Genomic DNA, 20,096 nt, shown 5'->3' with positions numbered 1-20,096 from the left:
ATCCGGAAGCATCCAACCTATCTGGTAACTGTTTTTGTGGTAATTGTTTTCTTTTTTCTATTCTCCAAATTAAAAAAAAAAAAAAAAAAACAGAGTATTTTCAAATAACATATTTTAATTATTTTTATTTATTTTTTACGATTGTTTTAGAAAATAATTATACAATCATATATAGAATAATTAAAAATAAAGCATTTGATATACAATTTTTTAAAAAAATATTAAAAACAAGTTAAAAAAATATTTTAAGTTTTTAAACAAATTTTTGTTTTACAAAACATCATACAACAATTTTCAAAAACTATTTTTCAGAATTGTTTTTGAAAACAATTACAACAATCATATTTTCCTTGTTCCATACTCAAATAGTGTTCTCTTGTTTTTTATTTAAAAAAACCAAAAATTATTTTAAAAAATAATTGTCAACCATGCTTATGTTTCTAATTTGGTTATTTGCAACTACCATGACAATAATAAAACAATAATCATTAGTGCTCATCATGACATAATTGAATTCAGATGGTAAGTGAAGATATTATTTTTTATGTACGAGATTTGATTTACATGCAGCTACTTGTATGGACTCCAACAACCATAACTTTATAAGCAAAATGCATGTGTCTCAAAATAATGGATCGATGATTTTCTTTGTTTTTTTTCCCTATTAATGCACAAATAATTTATATTTTTCTTCATTGCATTGTTTATTTTAAACAAGGACGATAACAAATGATGATTACAATTTTTGGTCCCAAGAAAATGCTAAAAAAAGAAAAATAATTTTATTATATTTAGTTTATCATGAATATATATAATTAAAATTTTATAATCCATATTAATTTTTTTTTTAATTTATCGTTTTTCCTTTGAAAAAACCAAACATAATGGATGTGTCAAATTTGAAGGGATTGGCCTCTGTTGAGCCGTGTTGACTTAAAAAAAAGAAAAAAAAAATTTCTTAAAAAATTGATAAAAATATTGATAAATTCCGATATTTTTGATGATATTTTAGAAAAATCATCGAAATATCTATCGTCCCACTTTTGGTCCGTGTTGACCCTCCCATAGAAAATCAAAATAAACCATAGGTATTAATTAATTTATTAATGTAATTTTAGAAATTTATGTCTCTTGATCTACACATGCTACCAGCAGAATGGGGACTACTTTGAACTAAAAAATTTGAATCTCTATGATCAAATTTGAAACCAAAAGAGAAGAAATAAAATGCTTACAATTGTAAAAAGATGAACAAACCAAGTAAAAAAGTGAGCTGGCCTGGGCTGTGAGCACCATCTTTGACGCCCATACAGAAGCATTTGCGTTTCCTAACCGATTTGTTCATCTCTCTAAACGACGTCGTCGCCTTCTGCTATATGCCTATATCTGGATCATTACAGGTATTTCCGAGTTCCCCGCCAAACCATCCAACTGAAATAACAGTCTCTCCTCTGCATATCATTATCACCCCCACAGAACCTCCGATGGGAAGGTTGGGGTTTTCATCAACATCTCACACCAGGGACTCTGTAGAAAAAAGGAGAAAACACAAACCCATATACGGATTGATAAAATACTTTGAAGTAAGGGTTTTCACATTATGCCAGGCCTTGGACCGGTGTTTTTAGAGGCTTGCATGTGCGGTATTGCATCTTCATCTTCTCCTCAGCCTGAGGATTGCGGCATTAGGGAGAGCTTTGCGTATCAGAAGCTGCCTCAGCAACTTCTCAGGCTGTCTGTCCTCAAACTGGATGGCTCTTGTTTCGGTATACTAATTGGAAATCCACTGCTTTGCATATACTTATATGTCAAAGATTGTTTGGATGTGATTTCAATTTGGAAATATATTTTCATGATTGCAGAGATCCAAGTTCCCAAGGGTGCCTCCATAGCAGAACTGAAAGAGGCAGTGGTGAAGGCCTTTGGACAGACTCAAGAGGAGGGACAAACTAAGATATCATGGTATGGTGTTGTTTGTAAGTTCTTCCTGAGTTGATTTTGTTTGTTATGAGACTTCATAGCACAAATTTTAGTTGTTCAAAGTTTACGGGTTTAAGCATTTAATTCAGTTTCTCTCGTTTTTTTTCGTGTGGTTTTAAATCTTTTGCAAGCAGGTCGCTTGTGTGGCTTCATTTTTGCTTGTGCTATAAAAGATGGAAGCTCTTTGATGACAAGATGTATATTCGAGATTTTCGGATCAAGGACGGGGATCAGGTGATCATGATATTCTAATTTCTTGCTGAAAGTTGTGCACTTTGTATCTGCCTGCCTCTGTTGAATTGGTTAGACAGATCTTCATGATGGAAATTAAATTGATTAAGTACTAATCAACATCTATAAAACATTACACATATAGATGCAGTTTATAGACAGAAGCTTTTAGGTCACAAAACAGTATTCATATAGCCCATATGTTAAAAGTAATCACCAGAACATTTATTTTTTTTGGCATAATCTTATGGGGATTGCCTAAGCTTCATATATAGACCATTCCAAGGTTTTCTTATGCCTCCTGCCTCCTCTGAAACATCTCAAAATTTTGCTCAGTTTTGATGGAACAGGAAAATTTAGAATAGAATGTCTTCTGTTCTTGAGTTTTCCATTGATTGCCTGGGTGATAATATGACCTTTTGAGGATTGAGGACCAGTGTACAAGGGATGGAGACTTGGGGGACTTGGATTTTTCTGGCTACTGAAGTATCATTAATAGAATGTTGATTCCATGCAGCATTTTTTTTCCCTTTTGATATGTGTCATGTCAGAATTTCTAGTTAGAAATTTAGAATTCTGCATTATTATTTACATTTTTCAAATGCTTTATTGTTTAATTCTTTGGTGCTAACTGTTACCACTTTCTATGGCACAATAATAACTCCTTTTTTTTTTTTTTTTCTGGTAAATACAGCTCCAATTTGTCCGCCACTTGTCAGTTAACTACAACCTGGATTTGGAAGATTAAGGATCAGTGCTGGTTGTGAACAGTTCATAGTGCAAGATTTTCTGAGTGGCTTGCTCTTCATGGTTTTCTATTCTCATTGTACAAAGGTTACACGACTGTTCGAAGGATGGTAGGTATTATGATTTAGGATGACCTTGCTGATTAGCTTAATAATTCCTTTTGGAAATTGGGATAGATCCTTTGGGATCTGATTCAATCTATATATACCATGAAAAATCATCATCTTATATCAGCTTTGGGTTGAAACTGTGAACAATGCCCATGAAAGAGAAAATGCAGAAAGACGAAGATGATGCTTGTCAGGAGAAACATAGGGAGTGTTAGAAAAGGTGGATAGGAGAGACCTTGATTTCATTCAACAGCTGAGAGTTCAAATTATCACACTATTAGAAAAGGTGGCTATCATTCTTCAAATTGTTGGGCATGGCGATAACAAGTTGAGACAAGGAAAGAATTGCTTGTTGAGATTTGCAGGGTATTGTTTAAGAGTTTACCTGAGGATGGTTCATCTTTCAGATAAACCCAGCAAATGAAGATTGGATATATGACTGCTTATGGTGATTCTACATTTCCTTTTCTATTTTTATTTTTTATAATTATTAGACCAGAATAACTATTTCAAGATCTATTTTGTTCCAAGTTTCTAAACTTGATTGGACAGTTGTCTTCCCATTTTGATTATGAGTGAAGTATAGCAAATGTGAATGTATTTTACTGTTTCTAATTGTTATTCTCTCTCTCTCTCTCTCTCTCTCTCTCTCTCTCTCTCTCTCAAATGAATTGAAAACAAGTTCATTGGATTTGATTGCATCCTTTGTAGCTACAATATGGATCCCAGGCCATCCCTGCTCTAACCCATAATCGCCTAAGGATTAAATTACCATTCTAGAATGCCCTGTGGTTCGTGACAACCAATACTGGATGTCATATCTACTCTTGCTGATTAAATTACCAGCGATAGAAATTACCTATGGCTAATTACTTCAGTGCATGAAGTATGTGATGGGTTCCGATTTAGTGGGTTAATTGTAAAAAGAATCTGCTTGATTTGCAGAAGATTTCAGTCAGATTACTTGAGCAGTGAAATTGTGAATGAGAGAAGTTCTCAAATATTTTTAACTCACTCATTTGATAAAGCTGATAACTAGTGAAAATTTTCTGCTAACTTTGGAGGAGGGGCAAGGTTAGGTGTGATGATAATAGTAGTGCTGAATGAAGTCAGTTGAAGGAGAGGATGTCAAAGATTCAACAGAAGTTTATTGAAGGGACAAAAGAATATGGAGGATGAGGCAGCTGATGAGGCGGTACCATGGGGAAGGGACAAAAGAATGTGGAGGATGAGGTAGCTGTGGAATACCAGTTTGGAGAAGCATAAGGATAAGGGTCTTGATTCTCAGGTCGAGCAGCAGTGGAATTGTCATAATCTCCCCAACCGCTTCTTTTTTCATGGATTGGCTTCCCATTTTGAGATTGCTATAAACTACAATTTTGGTTGTAAATGACTAAATTCTTACGCCATTTTCTTCCAAAAAAAAAATGAATATACCAAATAAGAAACTGCTCTAGAAGTTCAAGAATTAAAGATTTAGAAGAGAGATTCATATAAGCCAGATCCCCAGTTAGCAACTTCACATTTCCAAGGAAGTTCAGTTTTGACAGGAGTGAGAGGTGAGTCTCTCTGGGGGCACAAAGCTAGACTGAAGAATGACCACCGTGCTCTCATACCCAGGACCAAGAGAGTTAAACTTGGGGTACATGGCTTGGTGGCATTGTCCTAATCCACTTCCACTCGTTATCTACTCTCTTTCATGTGAATATTTTCTGCTTTGAATTCAATAAGACTCTCATGATATTAAAATATATTTACTTAGATAAGAGAAACTCATCTTCTATATGATATGGAATATCACAATCATCTTTCATATAGATACAAAGTTCCTTTTAAGTTTTCAAAATTATGAGATTAAACAAATAGACAAACACCCCCTTATGGGGCCCTACAAACAAAGTCTCACAATGGGATCAATGATCGACTTTGATACTATTTTCAATACTTACCTCCTCCATGTACATATTGTCTACCCCAAGTCCAATGAGACACTCTTAACTTAAAAACGCATCTATACGATTAAGAGGAGATTATATATACATATTATCATAAACTTTTTTTCTTATTTGTTTTCTTATTTGTTGCAAGACATCCTAGACATCCCTGTCCACAATTTTGTTTTCATCTGGCTTTGTTGGAAGGTGCTACTCGGTGTTAACCCTTCTAGACATCATCCATTGAATAAGTTAAAATCAAGTTTGGATTCTAGCTTAAATTGTGATGTCAACCAGAACAACATATAAGTAGATATTTGCTTCAGATCTTGGTATAAAGTATATATATGTGCTCATTTTGCTGGAAACATGTTGGTCCATTGTCTTGGGCATAGACTAGACACATCCTAGAGGCTCCATGGAGCAGCATGGGCCAGCATAGTTTCTGCCTATGGAAGTATGAAACACCTTTATATTGGGAAGATAAAAGTGCAGATAGTTATTAGACAAATGAACAAAAGAAGGCAGATTTTAATCCTAGGATCTTAGAATTCCATATAACACCAAAAGGAAACAGTCTCAATTCTAATTACACAAGAAGCAAAATGAAATTCCCAATACTCAAAGCAGTAGACATTAAAGAAGCTGCAAATAACAATCTTGGAAATGCAAGGATTTATCTAATTACAATGATATATCTCAGTTACAGCACTGGAAAATGGCAACGATTGATCCACAATAACGGTTAGCTCTCAACTCTATTAAAGAAAAGGAAAATGATGCACGTTTCCTCTTCCATTTTCCTTTTGGCGAATCTCAAACACCCAAAAAATTATACCAAAAACTTGAAATATTGTCTTCACACAACCCATTTCTATAGAGGTGGCATCTCAACATTTGTTTCAACTGAAATTTGGGCCAGGAATTGACTACCCATTATCTACAATGCTGCTTACCAGTGTTCAATGGAGAGCCTCTCATGCTTTTGGACTGGTTGTAGGTGACCTGTGGAGTTCCATCCGGTTTCTTCTTGCGTCGCCCTTGCTGAGATAAGCGGGAGTGATAAGATAGGATGGCAAGGTCGTTGAGGTCTTGCAACGGAGTGAGAACCTTTACAACTTCATCCATGCAAGGGCGGGATTTGGGGTCCGCACTGAGGCAGTTGTAAGCTAACTGAGAGACTTTCTGCACCCCTTTAAGGGAGTAATTCAGTTCCAGGCGGGGATCAACTATTTGGTAAAGCTTTCGCTTGTCAGCCAAATAAGGCCTAGCCCATGCAACAAGATTCTGTTCCCCGCGAGGGCGTTTCTTGTCCATTGATCTTCTACCAGTTAAAATCTCAAGTAGCACAACCCCAAAGCTGTAAACATCGCTCTTAGATGTCAAGTGTCCTAAGAGAAAAAGAGCCAAAATTGTACAGGTAAGGTGTTAAATTTTTCAAGTTCAAAGGAATGGAACAACACATATTTGAGAGCATTGCTCTTAGATGTCAAGCATCCTGAGAGAAAAGGAGCAACAATTGTACAGGTAAGGTATCAAAATTTTCAAGTACAAAAGAATGGAACACATATTTGAGCAGGACCACCCAAAAGATAGTTCTCAGAAAGTCAAAAAAGTCAATGCCAAAACCTACCATATAGGAGATGAACCATTTGGTTTGACGAATTTCTGAGGTTTCCTCGAACAGTTTTCCCACTGTTTAAAATAACAAGGTTTCCTACTGTATTTTTGGAAAGTCTATATAATTTTCATAGTTTTAGGTGAGACCTTTTTCTTTTCATGACACTTATCTAAAAGAAAGGATATTTCACGACTCACTGAAGGGACACATCTTCAGTTTTAAATCACAACTCTGGTGATTTTGTGACAGCACACAATGTTGAATGACCAGCTTGTGTATTGAGACACACTGATATCCAAATTTAAGAAATAATTTTGACACGGCATCCAAATGCCACTATTAATATATTTTCTCTGCCAGTTTCTTTAAAGATTACAAATAAATGGTAGAACTCAAAACAATATATTTGTAACTTTTCCGGTAACAGACAGGTTTGCAATCCAATCATCTGGTCAAAAAACCATTTGCTCACATAAAACTTTCTGCTTTGGCATATGGATTTTCAAATTTGTCATCTGAACTAATTCCCAGCAAATTCCTTTCAGAAGTTTTGGTGGATGCTGTTAGTTGAAAAGGCTAGCTCTTCAATTAGATCAAACCATCTGATATTACTTATACCTGTCCTCACATATTCGGGAGCAGCATAGCCATATGTTCCAACAACCCTTGTTGAAACATGTGTGTCACCTTCCTGAGGGCCAGCTTTTGCCAGACCGAAATCTGAAAGCTTTGCATTATATTCCTATAGAAGGAAATTCCATATAAGTCAAGCAGCTAAACAAAAATAAAAGCATACATTTCATCATCATTTTTAATCACATACCGAATCAAGTAAAATGTTGGACGTCTTGAAGTCCCTGTAAATAACAGGTTCAGGACCCTCGTGGAGAAAGGCCAGCCCTTTTGCTGCACCAAGTGCAATCTTAATCCTGTTGGACCACGGAAGAGGTATGGTCCCTTCAAGATTTGAGATAACATCAGCATATGTATGATAACACAAAGTGAATTAGTTCCATTTTAAGAAGAGTAGAAATGGGCTGTCATACTGAAAGAAAAAAATAAACTACACTGGAGACACTGTACTTAAATTAAATCTGCGCTGAATTTTATAATATAGACAAAATTAACAGTTTGATTCAAAAAGATATGAGGGCCTACCAAGACACAAAAAGAAGTGTAATTCTGAAGCATCTTAGAACAGTCTTGAAAGGAGCACTCTTGGTGACCAAGTTCAAGGTGGACAGCCTTGCATAGTCTAAAATTTCTTTTTCTTTACCAGGGTGGTCCACAATTTCTTTGAACTGTTCCTTAAAATACATATAAAAGTCTTTTGACTTTCTTTGTATCATATTAATCTAGAGACGAATGTTAGCTAGGTCGGGCTCTGGCTGATCATAGCTAGTGAAAATTTCAACATAGATTAGACATTAGACAGAGTTGCTCTAATTTCAGATAACATTTCTCCAATATTCCGACAAAAATGATATTTAGAAGGGTGGCAATGAACCAAAATTTGCAGAAGTGATGCTCCTCGGTTAATTATGATCTAAACAATTAGATCTATCAAAATATTAGGACAAATCATGATGAGTCTAACTCTTAGAAGAAACAGATAAAGAAGGGGGAAAAAACTAGCAGCCTTTGTGGCAAAGCAACAAGATTTGCATTGTGGCATGCCTCTACAGCAATTACAAAGATGAAAGGAGGTAAAAGGAAAAGAAGGAAAAACACAAAAGAAAGAAACATCAAACATCTTGCACCTTTGTTGAAAAAAGGATATCATTGCACTTTATCCAATTGTCAAAAGGAAAACTTTCGTTATTCTACAAATGTGACCAGAACTTCAAAATTGATAAGAAACAAAATTTCTAAATAGCATCATTATCTAGCACTCCCAAGGCATATTTTTCTATGCAAAAGGCAAAATGACAACCATGGCAGATGATCATATTTTCAGAAATTATAAAATAAATACCATATATCACTAATTCTATCATGATGATAAGCCAAGAGGAGAGAGTGTCGAAACTCACTTCTGAAAAGGTGATTTTCAAGGCTTCCACGGGTCATAAATTCATAAACAAGCAGTCGCTGGTCATCTTCAATGCAGTACCCAATAAGTTTAACAAGATTAGGGTGGTGAAGCTGTCCAAGGAAGCCTACCTCAGCCTGCGTTTGGGAAAATGCCTATCATTAACATGTCATATTTGTAGCCTCTTACTAACATTTTCAAGTCAATCTACTAACCCAAAGTAAATAATCTACTAACCACCCATTCTCTATGGCCTTGAAGACCATCTGGCTTCAAACTTTTGACAGCCACTGTAATCCCTGACCCAGGTTTTGCAGGTGCTGTCCCATTCTCCTCTATCCATCCTTTGAAGACATATCCAAATCCACCTTCCCCAAGAATACTATCCGGCCGGAAGTTTCCTGTTGCAGACTTTAGCTCCTGGAAAGCAAATTGTAGCAGCTGGCACACATCTTTGTTTTCAGTTGCTGATGGATTGGGATTATCGGAAGAGAGCTGAGCTTCATTCGGAGCATAGAGCTCCCGGTTACTTGCGTTTAGATATCGCGTCTCAGTAGCTGCACAGACACGATCTCAATGTTATATGTCTTCCTCTGGTCACAACTTTTTTAGACTCTAAGAATCATAACTTTCAACTCAGCTTGATCTCAAAACTTGAACCAAAAAACACCAAAACAAATAGGCAGAGACAGAGAAGTTCAATGAAGAAAAAGATAAGAAAAGAAAAAAAAAAACTTCTCTACTTTAGTTCCTCAAGAGACCAAAAAACTGGTATATGCATCTAAATTCAGATGGAATTTTATACTTTTTCTGTAGAGATTGAGTACCAGGACTTACCAATACCCATCATATGTATGAGAAGAACACATTCACAAAAAGATAAGGGAGAAAATAAGGGGGAAAAGAAAGGAGAAAGAAATCCAGGTGAGATTTCAACTGCAACAAACTCCATTGAATATTGGTGGTTAGAATTCCAGCAATTAATCTTAGTGGAAGAATCAGTAAAAACTCAATGTGAGATCTTTGCTCTCAAATTACAACTCTTTTAAAATCTCACAATATTTAGAACCTTTTCGAGAAGAAAGTGATGAGGTTCTCAAAATTTAAGATCCCAAGACAACAAAGGGAGCATAGTATTGAATCACTTTCAGAGTACAATAAAAAAACCATACTGATTGAATAATCTCAGAGTGATAGAAGGGAGGAAGAGAACAAGAAATAAATACAAACAACAAAAAAGAAAAAAGGAAAAATCCGGTTTTTCACATGAGATAAAAAACAGAGAAAACCCATATTTAGACACCCATGGAGCATTCATCACAAGACATGGATCAAACACTAGACCTCAAAATCTTGAAAAAACAGAAGGATCCCACAAAGAAAGCTTCAGAAGCAACAAGATAACCGTGAGAATCAAATCCAAATAACAATACCAGCATCATAAACGAGACTGGTCCGAGGAATAGTGTTAACAGAATCCCTAGAAGCAGAGGACTTGCAGGCACCTCTAACACCGCGTTTAAGAACAGCCCAGCACCCACAATTCTTCTCCATGCCTACGCAGTGGCTCTACCTTTCATGGGGTGTCACTATAATCGGTGGGGATGAGAAAGAGAAGGAGAGATGAGAAGAAGAGGAAATTCTGCCATGGATATGGGGAGAGAAGGGAGGAAAGAGAGAGTGAAAGAGAAGAGTGATGAGAGAGAGGGGGATAGAGAGAGAGAGAGAGAGAGGGAGAGAGAGAGAGGAATTGTTGAAGTTGTTTGCTGTTGGAGATTGCAGGCATCATCATCACCATCATCGCAGTGTGTACAAAAAGAACTTTTCCACCACCTTTTGTGTGGGGGATGACTCTCTCTCTCATGCACAGTTGAATCTGTTAAAATTACCAAAAACGCAATTACTTGGAATCTAATGGCCAAAAACCTTGTCCTTTTGCCCTTTCAAGAGAATGTGTAGAATATAATACAAACACATATTTTGATGAACCAAAAAAAAAAAAAACCAAAAACTTAGTTCTGTTCCTTTCATATTGCTGTCACCAATTCAGAGATGTCATTTTCACATTAATTAGCATCCATTTTGATGAAATCCATGGATCATGAAAGAATTTTTCTTCTGTTTTTCATGGACTTTATTTTGACTGTCTTAGAGTGATTTGAATATGGAACTGAAGCCATAATTTTAAGATCTTTTCTTTCCAGGGAGATTCAGCAAAAGGTTGCAGATGAGATTAACTGCAGTTGCTTCCTACAATCTCCACCCAAAAAGAAAAAATAATTCCAGAACTCAATGGAACTCTTTGGTTTCTAAGAAGCCAAACAAAAGCCCACGTCCACTAAAAATGTCGAGAACTGATACCAAGCCTTGGAACAAGAAAAATAATGAATAAACATATATCTTATGCTCCATAGCTAGCAAGACCCTCTTTAGGTATCTTCTTTCATAATGGATTCTCAACTTATACCACATGCATGATACCACCCCTCAAATATTATTACAATGATCCGACCCAAAACCAGGACCTGTTGGTTTAAAAGATATGGACTTTCCATAACCTTTTTTCATTGAGCTTTCTCTCAGTTGCTAGAGGGTTTTCTACACTATACATGAGTATGCCTTTTGGTAATCTTCCCTCCTCCCACAGACTATTTATTTAACAAGACAGATATTAAGTCTTTCAAATGAATGCTAACACATGAGCTTTCCATGTAAAAGGGTATGTAATTAAGTGTCCAATAACTCCCTCTGCATTAAAAACAATTTTTGTTAGTATTATTGTTTGGTCAAACCTAATAGAAAGATAGTCAAGAGCATATTTGAGTGCAATCCCATCAATCTCTCTCTCTCTCTCTCTCTCTCTCTCTCTCTCTCTCTCTTAATAGGCAATGAGGGTATAAGTTTTCCTATATGGGGATGGGGAAATAGGGGGGGTTTGTAAAAGATTCACCGGTAGTTTTCTCTTGGAAGCGTTTTTTAAAAGGGTAAGAAAGAGAGGTTGGAGGGGCTTGGTGAGAGGTCAATTCATCAACCACCATTAACAAAATGTATTCCATGATGCTTTGGGGGAAGAAAAGCAAAATGTAAGATCCTATTCTTTTTATTACACAGTGCCTTGCAACTTGACAAGCCCTTGTTGGAAAGGAGTGATACCCATTGCCCCCACTAAGCTTATTGGGTCCCCCCCACACACACTAGAGAAAAAAAAGAGGGAGAGTGATTTTGAAAAAACCACCCTGACTATAGTGTAGCCCACTCAAGGTCATCATATGGGCAAACAAGATATCCTATTTTTGGAGCTATAAAGTTGCCCATCCCTATAATTGGTGTGGGAGAAAGCCTCATGTGCATAGACTGAGAGGGTCTGATTCAGTGTGGAAATTCATATTTTTTTATTTTGGACGTGCTCTTGGGGTCAAAAGAAATAAAAGGATAACAATGATCACAGTGGCATGATCCATGAAAGCATATGTGAGGACTGAGGACTCACCAAACTAGGTGCAGTCTTGGGGAATGGTAGAGTTGCTATCTTGATAAACACCAAACAGTGAGCCACTTGGGCAACATGGCTCCATGTTAGGTCTCATCATCATGCTTTGATCCATTTTTCTCATGAGATCCCATTGGTGGATAGGTAGATGGAAAGATATTCCTAACAATTAGCAACTGATGTGAAGATGCTTCTTGACTTGCTCCTTAATTTCCACCTTAGTTTGAAATCTCATAACTCAGTCTCACTCGGTTTTTCGGACTTCACTCAATTCAACTCAACTTCTCTCGGAAAGTATCTGAAATTATTATTAATTAGTATAAATTTCTTCTTATTAAGAATATTTTTTATATTTATATATTATTATAATATTATATATTTTATAGAAGAAAAAAATTATTAGAAATAATCTAAAAAGAGAAAAATAATGAGATAGAGACAGAATTATAAAGACCATAGAAGATGAATAGTAATATAAAGAAAAATGAGACGGGATGTTAAGGATAGGGATGATAATGAGGCAAGTTTTTTTGGATACCCGTCCCGTCCCTAATGGGACGAGGTTCAATTTTAATAAACGGGTTTGGAACGAATTTGAAATTTTTTTTAAAAACTCGATACTGGTTAAGGTATTGCCCCGTTTTGCCCCGATAATATATAAAATTAATTTAATTTAATTTTATTTTACTATTTTTAATATATAGATAATAATAAAATATTTTTAATAAAATAAGTTATAAAAAATGTAATAATTTAATTATTTATAAAATATATTTATTTTAATATAATTAAAAATTTTAAAAGTAATTTTAAAAAAAATAAAATAAATTTAAAAAAAAAAATTAAACGAGCGGAACAGTAATGAGAATTTATCATACTTGTCTTGCTCTATTTAATTTTTTCATCTTGTTCTATTTAATTTTTTAAATGAGACGAGGATGAGAATTGTTTTGAATAAACGGGGCAGAGTTGGGATAGGGGTGACCCATCCCAAACCCGCCCACCCCCATCCCAAACCCGTCCTATTGTCATTCCTAGTTAGAGAACCTGATAATTTGCATCTCGTTTCTTTTCAAGATAATATCTTTTATGATATAAAGAAATAATTCTTTTATTTATAGATGTAGATACGTTTGATCATATAATATTAAAATTTCGCATTCCTTTGTATAAATTATTTATGATGTTCTTAAACTAAGAATATTTGCACTGAAGCTTTGGTCTGGACAGCAACTTCAAAGCAGTTTGAAATCTTTTGGCTTTGCGTGTACCATTTTTCTTTTAATTGCTTACGCTTTTGGTGGCTTGGTGTGACCCCCTCACTTGAGAGGTGGGCGAAGGGCAAGCAGGCAAAGGTGATAATGCAAACAACCCATTCCTAAGATTGTGCTAAATATCCAAATTTTGGACTTGAGCCTCAGGTCAAAAGCGTGGAATGTTGAGCAATGGGCATCATGAATGCACACTTCCGGTAAATGTCCAGTGAAGTGATAAAGACCCACTATCACATGGGGTTCCGCCCATCATCTCTTTGATTATATATTCAATAGTGAGAGATAGGCATTATGATTTGATGATTTTGGACCGACTCTGACTCGAATTCTATAAAGAAAGAAAAAAAAAGGTACGAAAGAAATTTCAAATCACCCATTTTGTCCATTCTCTTGATTATTTTAAATGAATACATCTTGTTTCATCTCCAATTTTCCACCTGACAAATGTATATGATCCATGAATCTACAAAGTCTAATTTCACTATTTGGTCCCTTTGATTACGGAGAAGTGGCTGGAACCCATAATCTCCCACTACATCAAGGTTTGATATTTTGTTCAACCAACCATTTTCTTAAAAACTTAAATTAGTAGAATTTGACCTTCACATACATATTATTCTTCATGCCTTGACAGAATTTACCAACATATTCTGTAGCCAATAGGGATGGCAATGTGACAGATTTTTTTGGATACCTATCTCGTCCCACCCCTGATGGAATGAAGTTCAATTTTAATAAATGCGTTTGGGACGAGTTTAAGAATTTTTTTAAAACTTGGGGTGAGTTTGGATATTGCACAATCCCTATTATATATAAATTTAAAATTTAAAATTAATTTAATTTAATTTTTATTTTACTATTTTTAATAGATAGATAATAATAAAATATTTTTAATAAAATAAGTTATAAAAAATATAATAATTTAATTATTTATAAAATATATTTATTTTAATGTAATTAAAAATTTTAAAAGTAATTTTAAAAAGACGATGTGGATATGAGAATTTATCATACTTGTCCCGTCCCACCCCGTTTAATGTTTTAAATAAGAGAGTGATGAAAATTATTTTGAATAAATGAGACGAAGTTGAGATGGGGGCGACCCGTCCCAAACCCACCCCATTGCCATCCCTAATACCCAACCTTCTTTATTTCCGGATGACAGATAATAGTATTTATATCGTAAAACCCATGGGGTTCACACAGGAATGACAACAGGGTGGGTTCGGGATGAGTCGCTCCCATCTGAATCCTGCCCCATTTATCAAAAACAATTTTCATCTCTATCCCGTTTAAAAAATTAAACGGGGCAGGCTGGGTATGGGAAATTCCTATACCCGCCGCCCCGCCTCGCCCTGTCCCGCCCAGTTTAATTTTTTTTTTATAAAAAAAATTACTTTAAAATTTTTTAATTACATTAAAATAAATATATTTTATAAATAATAAAAAATATTATATTTTCTATAACTTATTCTATTATTTTTTTATTATCTATATATTAAAAATAGTTAAATAAAATTTTAAATTAAATTAATTTTAAAATTTAAATTAAAATTAATTTTATATATCATCGGGGCAATACCCGAACCTGCCCCGGGTTTTAAAAAAAATCTCATACCCGTCCCAAACCCGTTTGTTAAAATTAAACCCCGCCCTATTAAGGGCGGGGCGGGTACCTGAAAAAACCCGCCCCATTGCCATCCCTAAGTTCACATATGCTTTGGGTTGTATTTTGGATTTGGGCTGAGTATGTAGACTATAAATTGGGTTGGGCCTGATCACTCTCATATTACGTGTGGGGCCTATGGCAATTTGAACAGATTGGTTGCACCGAATATGATTGTTGCATGGGATTGGACAATTATTTTTTAATATTTAATTATATTTGATATAAAAAGTTGGATGAGGCCCACATCATGATTCCGAAAACGCTAATCCGACCCGATTTAATATTTTTATAGTATTAATAATTTATATAATTATACAATTTAATAATTTATGCTTTAATTAAATTTTTTTAAGTCAATCCTCGACTTAAGTTAAATTTGGGTTAAGGTTTAGATAACATTTTTTTTTACTTAATTCTAAATAAAATTTAAGACTAAATAATATTAAATATGTGTTAAATATTAAGTTTGTGGACCCCGCATTTCGGCTCATGCGTTTCCCACTTGATGGCGAACTCGATTTTAATTTGAAAGATTGATTTTGTTGATTAAAAATGACTTGGAGTCGCCACTTATTTTTGTTTTATTTTTGAAAGGGTAAACAAAATAAGAAAGAAAAACCCTAAGTGCGACTCCTTGTTTTGGAAAAGACGGTTTGCGAAAAACCGGATCGGGCTCGGGGGTCAGGTTACTTATCGGGAAGGTACGGTAAAAGACCGTAGCACCCCTCTAAGTCCCTAAAGTCGGGTCTCTACTAATAAAATGAAACTGACGTGGCGATCAAAGAGAAAGTCAATGGATACTCACCTAAATCATGCACAATATGAGAATCAAAACACGCAATAGAGATTGACTAGAATGGGAGTGGATGCGTACCTCATCCATGAGCCATAATGCGCTATCAAGAAATAGGGTTAGTGCACAATTAATGAATACAAAACATAGCTCATGCATATCGGAGTGCAAAACGAAGCTCAAGCAAAATACACTAAGCACAACAGTTGACAAATCGAAAGAGATCGAACATAGGGCCCCCACCAAAGCCCAATTTATTACTCATGAACTAGTCTCACAAATTCCGTGTTTTAGGATTAAGAAGAATTCACTATTGCTTATGTAAAATTAAGAGGAACAGAGGATTATTTAGGAATCGAAATGGAATTAAAACTATTCGAGTGAAAATTGGATTCTTGGAGCTTATTGGAAAATTGGGGTCTTGGGAACTATATTTAAAAGATTAGAGCTTCGATAATTAAAATGAAATTTGCCAGAGAAAATAAGAAATGAACTTTAGGAAATTAAACTACAAGGGTATAGATTTTGAAATTTGAATTTGTAATAATAATAATAACAAGGAATGAATTTCGGGAAATTGAACTGCGAGAATGTGGATTTTTAATAATAGTAATAATAACCATAATATTAATTGTGATAATAATAATAATAAATGAACTTCAGGAAATTGAAATGCTAGAATATAGATTTTTAATAATAATAAGAAATGAATTTTAAGAAATTAAATTGTGAGGATATAGATCTTTAATAATAACAATAATAATAATAATAATATTAGGAAATTGAACTGAGAGAGAGTATAAATTTTTAATAATAATAATAATGTAATGAACTTTAGGAAATTAACTTAGGGGGATATAGAGTTTTAATGATAATAATAATAACAATAACTATAATAATAATAATGAACGAACTTCAGGAAATTAAACGGCTAGAGTATAGTTTTTGAATAATGATGATAATAATATTAATATGGATAAACGAAAGGGATTAAAAGGGCTTAGGGTGAGCAGGGCTACGGAAATGGGCTTGGGAGATTGGAAATGGGCTCAGGACATTGGATACACGAATTGGGCTTCGGGATTGAAAGGGCCTAGGGTGAGAAAGACTTTGGAATTAGAGAGGCCTAAGGTGACTTAGAAGGGCTTAGGGTGAGGACGATGATGATGATGATGATCATAATAATAATACTAACAATAATAAGGTTTTGAAATAATGATAATAATAATAAGATTTTAAAAGTTGAATTAATAATGATAATAATAATAAGATTTTAGAAGTTGAATTAATAATGATAATAATAATAATAAGATTTTAAAAGTTGAATTGATAATGATAATAATAATAATATTTTAAAAGTTGAATCAATAATGATAGTAATAAGATTTTGAAAGTTCGAATTAATAATAATAGTAATAGGATATTGAGAGTTTGGATTAATAATAATAAGAGATGAACTTTAGGAGATTAAAACGAGAATGTAGATTTTTAATGATAACAATAATAATAATGATAATAATAGAAATAATAATAATAATAATAATAATAACAATAATAAGATTCGGAAAATTAAATTAATAATAATGACCATGGTAATAATAATAATAATAATAGTAATAATAATAATGATTAATAATAATAATAGCAATATTAATAATTAATGATGATGATATTCGTTAATAATAATAATGATAATAATAATATCCACTAATAATAATAATAATAATAATGATAATAATAATATTAATAATAATAATAATAATAACAATGATAATAAAAATAATAACAATAATAGGCCTTGGACTTCAAAAATGGGCCTTGGACTTCAAAAACGGGATTGGGCCTGGAGGTGGCTGGCATGGAAGAAGGTGTTGAACTTGGGTGGAGATATGGGAATGATGGCCGGGTTTGCATGGTTCTCATGTACATAGATGGGTGAATTTGGTAGTTTAAGGAAAGCTATGGACGACTTTTGGGGTCACGCATGGAGAGAAATAAGGTATGGGTGGGGTGGACTGTGAAGGGTATGAGTTAAATATGATAACCAAACGGGTATGGGGGGTATGAAACGGGTGAGTTAGTGGGTATGGTGCAGTGTGAGAGAAATAGGTTTGATGATGGAATGGGGAAGGTGGGTATGAGGAGGGCAGTGGGTACGTGTGCATGGGAACCAAGGTGCATGGAGGTTGATGGGAAATGGGTATGGGTATGAAGGTGGCCATGCAAAGGCCATGCAAAGGTGAGGTTGAAAGGCACTTGCGAATGAATAGATGAGGGGTGTGGTGTAGAGAGAGAAAGTATAATGAACGAAAGATGAAATGAGTTGAGGGGTAGGAAGAAAGTTTAGAGTGAGAAAATAGGCTTAGTGGGATGGTTTGATGAGTATAGAGGATGACAATGGGTATGGAGAAGTGAATAGAAGTGGCCATGCATGGCCATGCGAAGGTGGTGGGGATAGGTTTGAATGAGTTTTCAGAAAATGAGCATGTGCATGGGAGGTTATGAAAGACGGGTGAGGGTGAACGACATGAGGAGATAGATTAAGCACATGGGAAATGCTTGGGGTGGCCATGCAAAGCCCTGTACACTGGATTTCCAGTTCATGGGAAACGGCAAGGATGAAATAGAAGGGGTTATATGGCAAAGAGGGAGACTGCAACTGGGAGCAATTTCTAACTCCAATCATGCATGGATCACGCTCACCCCTCTTGGCAAACTTTTCACCGGCCTTCAGAAGAGAAGGAAAGTGAAAGAGCTTCAATGGCTGCTTGACCGCATGTGTACATTGCAAGGTAACAAAATCAGATACTCCCTTTGATTTGCTTGCTGGGAGCCTGGACCTTAATGAAAGCCCTGCCTTGCAATGTCAAATGCACCAGGTTTCCATCGCTCCGGAAACTTACTAGCATAAAATCCAGCTCCTGATGCATACCTAACGGCCACCATCATCTCAAACCCAAGTGCCGCAAATATCTGTGGATGGTCCCGACGGATAATAACAGCATGGATTGCTGGAATTATCCCAAAAAGACCATGGAAATTAATAGGGTAGCCCTGAAGGATCTGAAACGAGATATAGAGAGAGCAGGAGCGAGAAGGGTGACAATGGCCGAGAAACCGGGTAGAGAAATGGAGGTGAGATAAAATAACCTTGAATAGGGACGGCATAAGCACAGTCCACATGGAACTAAAAGAAATGGCTACTCTATAAAAGCTTAAGGTATGACTGGTAGAGAGGGTCAGATTTGAGCAAAATGGGGTTAATAGCTGGCGGGCGCAGAGGAGCAACTTCCAGAAAACCTGACATGCTCCTAATTGATTTACACTTCTAGAATGTAAGGGATGACCGGTCTTAAACGTCCATGAGTGATGGCAAGAACACCATCATCTGAATTTGTAGAACCTGGAACTCCAAGTGCATTGAGATCAAGAGGCTATGTGGAGATTGGCATCTGAGCAGCCTGACTTGCGGATTATGGCAGGTCAGCAGCCTGACCCATGGCTTGTGGTGGGACACCACCATCTGGCAGTCCGAATATCGGAAAGTAATCCACGGAGGGATCAACGGGTTGAACACTGTGACAAGAGTCGCAAGCCAGAAATGGCGTCGTTTGGGCAGCAGCTTTACGGTTCCGACACCTGAGATGGACTTGCTCAGCTGATTGCGTGGAGAGTGAAATGTTGCAGTGGCGGAGGAACATGGCAGAGGCGTTTCGCCGCCGGCGGCTCGACGACAGCTGAGTTGGGTATATATCACTAGGCGATGGCAAGAACCGACCCTCATAATCCGACCCACGTTGCCGAGGCTGCGCACATGCTACAGCAGCAAGGGTACATCCATTGCAGTCACCTTATTCTCTGTTCTCTCCTTCTGAACGGCCACCAAAAATCCTCCCTCAACCTCTCTCTCATTTTCTTACTTAGCTCATTTCCATTTCCGTCAATACTCTAGATCAAACAACTCACCAAGCACAACACAAATATAGGGATAATCGCAGAGACACAACCAGGGTGAACAATGGGGGTTAAACAAATATGGGAAGGTAAAACACATGATGATCACACAGAGTTCCACTTCAGGTGACATCCATGGGCTCGAAATAGGTGAGATTAACGTATCAAAGAAAACTCAAGAACAGATCATGTATTCAGAGGACCGAGGTCAACCAAAGCAAACAAAATATTGTCTAGAACTAGAGCTAAAAAGGTCTAGAG

At 35.7% G+C, this 20,096-nt stretch overlaps 2 protein-coding genes across 4 annotated transcripts; one reads left to right on the top strand and one right to left on the bottom strand.

Moving 5' to 3' along the window:
- The first annotated feature begins 1,497 nt into the window (after nucleotides 1–1,497).
- Nucleotides 1,498–3,683, top strand: LOC117925659 (U11/U12 small nuclear ribonucleoprotein 25 kDa protein-like). The gene is made up of 4 exons (XM_034844724.1): nucleotides 1,498–1,766; nucleotides 1,863–1,962; nucleotides 2,115–2,214; nucleotides 2,906–3,683. Exons 1-4 carry the CDS (start codon nucleotides 1,601–1,603, stop codon nucleotides 2,957–2,959), a joined length of 420 nt encoding a protein of 139 aa, XP_034700615.1. The 5' UTR covers nucleotides 1,498–1,600; the 3' UTR covers nucleotides 2,960–3,683.
- Nucleotides 3,684–5,591: 1,908 nt separating this feature from the next.
- Nucleotides 5,592–10,429, bottom strand: LOC117925575 (receptor-like serine/threonine-protein kinase At3g01300). Of its 3 annotated transcripts, none has more exons than XM_034844622.1 (6): nucleotides 10,089–10,429; nucleotides 8,893–9,212; nucleotides 8,657–8,810; nucleotides 7,447–7,580; nucleotides 7,242–7,365; nucleotides 5,592–6,393 (listed from the first exon to the last, which is right to left on the bottom strand). In XM_034844622.1, the coding sequence occupies exons 1-6, from the start codon at nucleotides 10,207–10,209 to the stop codon at nucleotides 5,939–5,941; spliced, it is 1,308 nt and encodes a 435-aa protein (XP_034700513.1). In that variant the 5' UTR covers nucleotides 10,210–10,429; the 3' UTR covers nucleotides 5,592–5,938. The 3 variants fall into 3 exon arrangements, with proteins under 3 accessions (XP_034700513.1, XP_034700515.1, XP_034700514.1); XM_034844624.1 differs by having other exon boundaries at nucleotides 8,657–8,792; nucleotides 10,089–10,427; XM_034844623.1 differs by lacking the exon at nucleotides 10,089–10,429 and adding an exon at nucleotides 9,493–9,998.
- Between the last annotated feature and the right edge of the window lie 9,667 nt (nucleotides 10,430–20,096).

Source organism: Vitis riparia, chromosome 11 (assembly GCF_004353265.1).
Source record: "Vitis riparia cultivar Riparia Gloire de Montpellier isolate 1030 chromosome 11, EGFV_Vit.rip_1.0, whole genome shotgun sequence".
Taxonomy (NCBI): Eukaryota; Viridiplantae; Streptophyta; class Magnoliopsida; order Vitales; family Vitaceae; genus Vitis; species Vitis riparia.
This window is presented reverse-complemented; position numbering and strand designations above follow the sequence as displayed.

What these genes read in the sequence shown, in the direction of transcription:
- LOC117925575 (XM_034844622.1), bottom strand. Translation starts at nt 10,209, where the DNA reads ATGGAGAAGAATTGTGGGTGCTGGGCTGTTCTTAAACGCGGTGTTAGA. An exon ending in CAGTCTCGTTTATGATGCTG is followed by an intron (nt 9,213 to 10,088) that starts GTATTGTTATTT and finishes GTGTCTGTGCAG; the next exon opens with CTACTGAGACGCGATATCTA. An exon ending in AAGGCCATAGAGAATGGGTG is followed by an intron (nt 8,811 to 8,892) that starts GTTAGTAGATTA and finishes TGTTAATGATAG; the next exon opens with GCATTTTCCCAAACGCAGGC.
- LOC117925659 (XM_034844724.1), top strand. Translation starts at nt 1,601, where the DNA reads ATGCCAGGCCTTGGACCGGTGTTTTTAGAGGCTTGCATGTGCGGTATT. An exon ending in GGACAAACTAAGATATCATG is followed by an intron (nt 1,963 to 2,114) that starts GTATGGTGTTGT and finishes TTTTGCAAGCAG; the next exon opens with GTCGCTTGTGTGGCTTCATT. An exon ending in GGATCAAGGACGGGGATCAG is followed by an intron (nt 2,215 to 2,905) that starts GTGATCATGATA and finishes TGGTAAATACAG; the next exon opens with CTCCAATTTGTCCGCCACTT.